Raw genomic sequence first — 9,013 nt, 5'->3', positions numbered from 1 at the left:
CCTGCTTCCACCATCCAGCCCCTGTACATGTCCAATCAGGGCACTCATCACCCTGGAGAGAATCCCCTGGCACAGGCTGGCCTCCCACGGGCTTGCTGTTATACCCGACCACCCCCGCAGGGCCCGGTGCACACCAAGTGCTCTTATTGGTTTGCAAAATGAATGATGAAGCAAAGGTAGAGGGTGAAGAACAGACAGAGAGAACCTAAACTGGCTCAGGAACCTGGCAAGGAGAGGTGAGTGTGCCCCTACGCAGACCACCCACCTGCGTCAGGTGGGGCTCACCTGTTCACTATCGCCTGTCCTCTTCCTCTTCCCCCTTGTCCTCCTCATCCTCTTCCTCGTCCTCTTCCAGCTGGCCCCGGTCCTTGGAAACGTCACCAAACTCAAAGTTGCCTTCTATGTCCAAGACTTGCAGGTGCTTCAGCCTCCGGAAGGCACTTTCCACCACAGAGCCCACAGCCAGCTTGTTAAACCTGTACAGTCACCCACGTGGGGTCAGTGCCAGGAGCCTAACCCTAGGGTCCCCTCACTTACACACCCCCGAAGGTAACGGGGAGGGAACAGGCTCTCCAGGAAGATGGCACAGCAAGCACAAACAGCAGGGGGCTGGGAGGCACTGCATATCATGGGGAGTCTAAGATGTCCAGTGTGGCTACACCTTGGGGGGACAGGGACTGACCCTGGGCTACTCATCTGTAAAGTAAGGGGAAGGCTTCCCCTGCATATGTGCTCACTGTGATTTGGGAGTTGAAGACATGGGCAGCTTCTCTTAGGAACACCAAGGCCTGAGACTTCTGGGCTGCCGGTCTGGGGTCATCTAAGTGCCTGGTGTGAAATGGCACATAGGCAAAGCCAGAGCCATGCTGGGCCAGGGACATACAGGTTGTGGAAGAGTGGAGGCTGCACTCTGATCTCGGGCCCCCTCAAATCTCTGCCTCAGTCCCTTGCAGGAGCCAGAGCACAGGTCATACTCCACCCCAATGTCACCCAGCCTAGGGCCTTCTGGGCCACAAAGCCCCTGGGAATGTGCATTCTGCCTTTCTCTGATCTGTCTTCTACTCTCTGATTTGAGATGGTGGGAAAGGGGATGTTGGGAAGGGCCACCCTGGCTCCGCTGTACGGAAGCTCCTCATCACAGGGAGCTGAGTCCCCCGAATCATTCTAAACTGCCACAGCCCAGTGAGGACCTGAACATCTGCTGTCTTTGGTCTGAGGTCCAGGCACAGCATGGCCAGCTGTGGACACAGCGTCACATATGGTCTCTGGGCCACATTTTTCCCAAGGGGCATGTTCAGGGCCACAGGGGACCTCCTACCTGAGAAAGATCCCCTTGAGATTGGGCGTGGAGTCGAAGGCATTGGCAGGCACGGTGCTAATCTTGTTGTTCTGCAGGTACAGGTACTCGAGTGACTCGGGGAGCCCCGCGGGGATTTCTGTGAGCTGATTCCCGGCAATGTCCAGCAGCTGCAGGGTTGACCAGGAAAGTCAAAGCATTTAACAAATTGCAAAGACCCCTCCAATCCGCCAACATACTTAAATCTCACCATAACCTTATGAGGTGGGGTCTATAACTATCTCCATTTTCCAGATGGAAAAACAGAGGCTCAACGAGGTTAAGAGATCTGTCCAAGGCCACACAGCCTGTACAAGGCTGGAACCCGATGTGCCCAACTTCAACCTTCGTTTTAATTGATGTATGTCCTACCCAGCTCCTTCTACCTTCCCACATGGGTTCACAGCCAGGATGTGTGGATATCACAGTCTTTCTTCCTTAACACATCTGCTACCCCCATTAGACTAAAGACCCCAGAAGGGCAGGGGCCAGGGATCCTCTAGTCTTCGAGGCCACATGGGTGTGGCTACTTATTTGTAGACCTTGGGGGCCTGATGGGCAGGGGCCAGAGTGCAAGGCAGGCAGTGACCCTGTATGGCAGTCAGGCCCCAGGCTGGCCAGTCTCAGATTTACCACATGCCTATAGTCCAGAAAGGAGAAGGCCAGGAAAATGGGGTGTTTTTCCCAGGGAGCAGAACAAACCTGCAGTGGGCAGGAAACCAGATGTGCATAAAGCCAGCTCATTACTCCTCAGGCTGTCAGCACACCCTCGCCCAACACACACTGGTGCAGCCATGGGTAGAACTCCATTATCTCTAAGCTCCCTTCCTCACCCCAGCAGGCTGGGGCTGGAAGCTGGAGCCCATGAATCCAGATTCAACATTCAAGGGGAGCATAAACTTCACACATCATAGAGAGCCTCCGTGTCACCTCCCCTACCACAGGGCTCCCTGCTGCCCACTATGTTCCCGCTACACAACTCCAGCACTTCCTCTTTCATTCCATGCATCCTCTGTGCCCACAGGTGCCGGAGATATGGAATCCACTGAGATGCTGCTTCCACCTTCAGGAAGCCAGGCTAGCAGGAGAGATGGGCACAGAATTTGACAATGACAGAGGAGGAAGGGGGCTGTGTGATGAGGCAGGCTGGAAGAGGAGCCTGACTCAGTTTCAGGTCAGGGGCACTGATGGCAGCCAGAGCAGGTAGGGGCTCTGAGGCAGCAAGAGCAGCTGCTGCTTGTAGAAAGATCCAACAGTGAGAGAAAGAACCCTCCCCACCACCACCACCAGACACTCCATCCCTGACTGAATTCATCCAGGCCCAGGGAGGTGTTTAACTGCCCATCATTGGTGACTTCTGGAGGAGGGGACACCTAAGCTGAGGGCAGTGACCCTCCATCTGTCTTATCCCTTGCTGAGTCCTTAGTTCTAGAACTATGTCTGCACATGGTGGAGGCTCAATACAGGCTTGTGGAATGAATGAGTGAGCAGATGTCACCAGGGTGGAAAAGTGCTTCCAGCAGAGGGGCCAGTATCAGCAAAGCCTAGTGAGCCTGGGAAAAGAAGCTCAGCTGGGAACACGGGCAGAGCAGGCCTTGAAGGCAATGGCAAGGATTCTGGTCTGGATTCTAAGGGCAATGGGGAGCCACAGAAGAGTGGCTGGACAGGAGCATAAGCTGAGCATGTGTTTTTCAAGACACCCTCTGATTACATAGGGAGTATAGGAATGGAGAGTTCCTAGGAAGGTCCAGGCAAGAAATGGGGGTGGCGTGGCTTGGCTTGGGGTATAGACGGCAGGGATGGTGAAAAGTGTACAGATCGAGATGAGACAGTAGAACTGGCAGGTTGCAGTAACAATGGACATTGCGGGGCAGATGGTGTGAAAAGGGATGTCAAGGGCTGCTTCCAGGTTTCCTGTGGGCACCTGGGTAGATGTCACCGCCTTCAGCGAGTTTGAAAATGCAGTAGGAGGAGGAGGTGTGGAGGAAAGGACAATGGGGTTTGGGACCCTTGAGAACAGGTTCCTGAGGGACACCCAAGGGAGACTGGCACAGTGGTTAAATCCTGGTGTCTGGCACTCAGCAGGGTGGTCTGGATGCGGAGAGCCCCAGGTAACAGGGCTCCTGCAGGGCCAGCTGCCTTCCCCAGCTCCCACCCAGCTCCACCCTCAGGGCCCTGCCTCCCCTCCCTGCCCCCCACTCAGACATCCCCATCCTGACAGCTCTTCCCACAAGCTCCCCTTTATCAGACCAGGGCCCTGGGCCCAGCAGTGAACGCAATTGACTTAAAATGCCTGACCTTATTCTAGCGGAAAGAGCAGGCAACAAGCAAACAGATGTCCTAATGTTCGGAAGGAATGAGGATTATGAAGAAAAACAAAGCAGAGGAAGGTGGTAGGCTAAGGGAAGACCTCCCAAGGAGGTGACATTTGAGCCGATCCCTAAGAAAGAGGGAGGAGCAAGTCCTGAGGAGGTCTGGGAGTAGAGAACACAGCAAGGCAGAGGCCCTGAGGCTCCCTGATGGGCCTGGTAGGACAGCAGAGTGGCCTGGCAGCACCTCGGCCCTGCTTCCCGTTTCTCTAATAAAGTTCCTCTCAGCCCTTCATTGAGTCAGAAGGTTTTATTGTAAGAAGCTCAGTTCATACAGCGACATCCTGCCTGAATCTGACCACGGCCACAGGAGCCACACCAGCTACATCCACTGACCAGCCCCTGAATGCTTCAGGTGCCTCCAGCCCTCTGTAGACCACCCGCCTTGCTGTCCTCCCCTCCCCCAAACCCAGTCTTTTCTAGGCACATATTCCTGTGCCTGTGGGTGGGTCAGCTTGACTCTCCTGCGACATGCACTGCCCCTGACCCTGTTCCTCAATCATTCTGAACCATGGGCCTTCCCTACCAGCAGCCATGACCTCCCATTACCCCCACAGCCCTCCTCAAGCCTGTGCCTGCAGGTGGTGATCTCAGCCTGGTCATACCAGCTGTTCTCTACCCTTCACTCCTGGACCCAGGCAGGCCTGCCATACCCTCCGCATGGCCCAGACCCCTACCCTAAGACCCAGCCACCCCAGCAGGGACCTCGCTCACAGCCCAGGCTTCCTTTCCTGCTCATCCCTCCCCCCAGGGCCCAGCAGATGGTTGGCTCAGGGCAGCCATATCACATGGGCACGGCCCAGCCCCACTCCCCTTTACCTGCAGATGGGAGAGGTCAGCCCAGGCACGAGGGCCCAGGGCCCGGCTGCGTAGCCGGTTGCCGGTGAGGTAGAGCTCACGCAGCTGGGCCATGCCGGCCAGAGCCCCGCGTGCCAGGGCAGCCAGCTCATTGCGCTTGACCTTCAGCACGTGCACGTTGCGGGGCAGCCCCGGCGGCAGCGTGTGCAGTCGGTTGCCGGACAGATCCAGCGAGCGCAGCAGGCGCAGCTTGCGGAAGGCGTCTCGGTGCACCTGTGGGCTGGTGATGCGGTTGTAGCTGAGGTTGAGCTCCTCCAGGAAGTAGGTGGTGGCGAAGTCGTCCCGGCCGATGCCGGTGATCTGGTTGTGAAGGATCATGAGGGTGCGCACGCGGCGGGGTAGGCTGCTGGGCACGCACTCCAGAGCGTTGTTGTACAGGTGAACCGTGTGAAGCCGCTTGAGGCCCTGGAAGGCCCGCGGGTGGATGCCATGCGCGCGCAGCTGGTTGCTGTGCAACAGCAGGTACTCGAGGCTGCGGATAGGGGTCAGCACTTCTGCATCCACGCTCCGGATGGCGTTCTTCTCCAGGTGCAGCAGCACCAGGCTGCGTGGCAGCCCCGCCGGGACCCGAGACAGGTTGTTGCTGGAAAGATCCAGGTATTCCAGGCTGGAGAGCTTCCTAGGGGGAAGAGGAGGTAAATAAGGACGTTTGGCAGGAACCCACATGGTGCTTGTTGCCACCATTATTCCCAAGGGAGATGGCAGGGGACCTGCCTCTAACTCATCCCAGCTCTGCCAATTGCTGACTAGGGGACTTCAGTCTCCTCCAAGCCTCTCTTTGGGTTATTCAATGAGATTGGTATAGGAAGGCTCTAGCATGGTTTCTGACATATATGGGTTTATCTGAAGATTGACCAATTGTTCAAAGCCTTTTGTGGCTACTCTGAGTGCTAAAAAGAAGGAAATATATTTGCCTCAACAAGAATGCTTGAGTTTCTATTTTGTAACAATAAGCCAGCCTCTGCAAATGCTTTCCTGCCTCAGTGGAATTGTGACATGCCTTACGCATTCATAACACTTGTTCTTGGGGACAGAAATGTCAGCTGCATCATGAGACTCGAAGTCCTTCTCCAGGGAACTGGCTGAAGGATGTGTGTGCGAGGGCTTGCTAAGTGGGCCCTGGGAGGAACTTCCCTGGTTACCTGGTCCCCCTGAGGGCCCAGGCTGGGGCTCACCAGAAGGTCTCGTTGTCCAGGCCCTCATCAGTCAGGTAGTTGTTCTGCAGGTACAGCTCCCGAAGGTTGCTCAGCTCACTGAAGGCACCTGGTGGGATCTTTTCCAGCTTGTTGTTCTGGGGAGTGGGACAGTGGGGAATGGAATGTGAGGGATAGCCAAGGGGCAAGGGCAGAATCTTGGGAGGAGGTATGAAGAGGTATCCGGGGAAGTCACAGAGAGTGGGCCCAGGCCTGGAGCACCCCAGGCCTGGGACTGACAGCTAGGTGTCCAAGCTTCTGGCTGCTTCTCTGCAGTGGACACTGTGCCTTCTGGCATGTGCCCAAGGTCCCATAGCCTTACCACTGTGCCCATGTGGGCCTGGGTTCTTCCCCCACTGCAGGTCTCTGCTCTGGGGGTGACCCTCCCTGCCCACTTCCTCCCACCTTGAGGTGCAGCTTGTAGAGGGCGGGCGGCAGGTGCTTGGGCACATGGCGTAGGAAGTTGCTGGACAAGATGAGGATCTCGACGTTGCTGGAACCGTTGAACATGTTGTCCGGTAGCCCAGCGTCCGCCAGCTTGTTGTTGTGCAGGTACACAGACCTGAGGGACGAGGCACAGGTCCTCACCCACCCAGGCCCCACTACCCTCAGCCCCAGCTCACCTGGTGAGCCTCTAAACGTTGCTCAGGTTCAGCGTGGGGCCCAGGACACCCTCCTCCCATCTGAAGAACCTCAGACCCCTCTCCCAATCCAGATCCCCCTACGCGGCCAAAGGGACCACGGATTCACCAGAGGTTGCCCCACAAGCTAGTGGCAGAAATAGGATTTCCTGACCCCCAGTCCATGTTCCTCCATGCCCTTCAAGGTTCTCAATCATTCCCTGACAGTCATAGCCCTGGAGTCCCTGCCTGTCAATCCCACACAGCTGGTGCTGAGTTCCATGGGACTTTCTGAAGATGGGGACTATTCCTGGTACCCAACACAGGGCCTGGCTCGGAGGAGGTAACAGCTCATTCATTTGGCAAATAGAGTGAGTGCCCCTACATTCCAGGACTGTTATAGACTGAAGATATAGCAGTGGGCACAATCGACAAGACCCTGCCTTCATGGAGCTAACATACCAGAGGGAGAGAAGACAAGGAGCAAAAGAAATGCATAGAAGATTTAGCTCATTCTTGCTGTGTGCCTCTCTTGGGCCTTAGCCTTCTCGTCTATGGGATGGGACCACACACAGTGACATTGGCTCCACAGAAAGGTGACAGATTCAGGGACAGAAGCAACACTAGGGATAGTCCTCTACAGCACCACCCTGCCCTTCTCATACACCTGTACTGTGGTGCCTCACTCTTCCCAAAGCAGCTCTCAGCAAGGAATGGCTCTGCCCGTTAGAAGATGCTTTTTCCCCAGGTGCTGGGGAAGGAAGGATCCACCCTCATCTAGTTCCCATAACCCCACAGACATCACCCTCTGTCCTCACCTCCTGGACTGATTTCTCTTCATCTTTTAGGTCTCGGCCCTCAGACACTTTGCCCTTGTAGCCTGGGGTATCCCTCACGGCAGTCCTGAGCTGGGGCATCATGCTGGCACTGCACAGCATGGCCTTCCTCCAGGGCCTGTCTGAGTCCTCTCTGCCTCACTCAGGGTGGCAGCCTCTGCCTCAGCTCCTCCCACTTCCCCAGCCCGAGCCCAGGGCCCCCTCTGACCTCTGACCTCAAATTTGGCTTCTGGCCAAAGGTAAGCCCGTAGACCTTGGTGAGATAGTTGGCAGCGAAGTCCACACTGATCAGAGTGTTGGGCAGGAATCGGGGTGCCAGGGTCAGCTAGAAAGGGGAGATTTGGGGCAGAAAGACCAATGGAGGGGCAGAGGCCAGCTCTGGGTGCCACTGCCTGCCGCTCACTTGGGCCCCTTCAATTTGTCTCCTACCTGTAACCAGAGCCATCTTTCTAAAATGGAAAACAGTCTTATGCTCCTGATAACACAAAAACAGAATTTCTGTGGTTCTCACAACCCTGAGCTTGGTAGTCAAAGCCTACTGGGCTTGTCCCCTGCCATGCCTATCCTCCTGGTCTCTTCCCCCCATCACTGTTCCCTGACACTGGCCCTCTGTCCAGCCACAGCGAGCCCGCACACCTCCCCAGACACAGCCCACAGTGTCCACCCTCCATTCATTCAACAGTAGAGCCTGAGTCTACAACATTCTGGGCACTGTTCCAGGAGCTTGCTGGGCATGTCTTGGGAAATGAGACAGAGAAATGCCTCTGCCACTCCCCACCCCAAGCTCACATCCTAGTGGAGAAGACAATAAGCAAGGAATGAAAGTATCTGACAGTGATCGCTGCTATGCAGAGAATTCAAACAGGCTGAAGACGGAGAATGACTGCGTCAGATGCTCAGGGAACAAGGGACACTTTAAGGCATGATGGCACCATGAATACCATCTGAGGAGAGAGCACCCACAGTAGCAGAGTAGTGAGTGCAGGCCTGGAATAGGGGTTTGTGGGATTTGGGGGCTGGAGTGCAGCAAGAGGGAGCAAATGGGGAGACAAGTTAAGAGGCCTTGCAGGCCAAGGGGTGGTGTGGCTTTTTCATTCTGAGCAGAAGGCAAATCTATAGGAGGGTTTTTAGCGGGGAGGGGAATGTAGGGGAGAGCAGGGCATAATTATTAAAGGTCACTCTCTTTGCTTTGAGGAGAAGGGGCAGCAAATGAGGAGGCGGGGGCACTCAAGTGTGGGATGATGGACCTGTGCCAGGGCCTGAGGGCTTGCAGTGGCACTGGACATGGTGAGCGAAGCACTTCTGGGTTTGCTCTCAGACTGGCTGTGCTGTAGATGGTTGGAGACATCCGTTACAAAGATGGAGAGGCAGCAGGAGGATTGGGGGCTGTGGGTGGGAAGTAGTAATTCTACTTCCGTTAGATATCTAGCAGAGACATCCAGGAACCAGGAGGAACTTTGAGTCTCAAGTGGGAGGAGTGGAAGGGGCTAGAGACTGCCACTGGACATAGCCACGGTCATCTCCAGAGAGTTCAGGGAGAAGGGCCCTGGGCATGCCAAATATTTTGAGGTTGAGTGTCTTTGTACCTTTTCTCATGCTGTTCCTTCTACTCCAATGTCCTCTGCCTCAGGACCCCTGCCTGAAGCCCTGTTACCCTTTAAGGCCCTTTACATGCCATCTCCTCCAGGAAGCCCTGAAAGTGCCCCCTCCCCTATACTCCTGTAAGCCTTGGTCTCTGTCTTCATTGACTGACCACTCTGATGCCTTGGGTTAAGGTGTGGGATCTGGGCCATGTCTGAGC

General features: G+C 55.7%; 1 protein-coding gene across 1 annotated transcript in view; it reads right to left on the bottom strand.

Moving 5' to 3' along the window:
- Positions 1–9,013, bottom strand: part of PODN (podocan) — a 14,980-nt gene that overhangs the window by 2,677 nt on the left and 3,290 nt on the right. The window contains exons 4-9 of the mRNA XM_025052106.1: positions 7,428–7,537; positions 6,162–6,318; positions 5,739–5,854; positions 4,525–5,182; positions 1,319–1,467; positions 286–476 (exon numbers count right to left, since the gene is read on the bottom strand). Of these exons, the coding sequence (XP_024907874.1) occupies positions 293–476; positions 1,319–1,467; positions 4,525–5,182; positions 5,739–5,854; positions 6,162–6,318; positions 7,428–7,537 (1,374 nt within the window). The 3' untranslated portion in view covers positions 286–292. The remainder of the gene's footprint in view (positions 1–285; positions 477–1,318; positions 1,468–4,524; positions 5,183–5,738; positions 5,855–6,161; positions 6,319–7,427; positions 7,538–9,013) is intronic.

The sequence above is a fragment of the Pteropus alecto genome, unplaced genomic scaffold (assembly GCF_000325575.1).
Source record: "Pteropus alecto unplaced genomic scaffold, ASM32557v1 scaffold25, whole genome shotgun sequence".
Lineage (NCBI taxonomy): Eukaryota > Metazoa > Chordata > Mammalia > Chiroptera > Pteropodidae > Pteropus > Pteropus alecto.
This window is presented reverse-complemented; position numbering and strand designations above follow the sequence as displayed.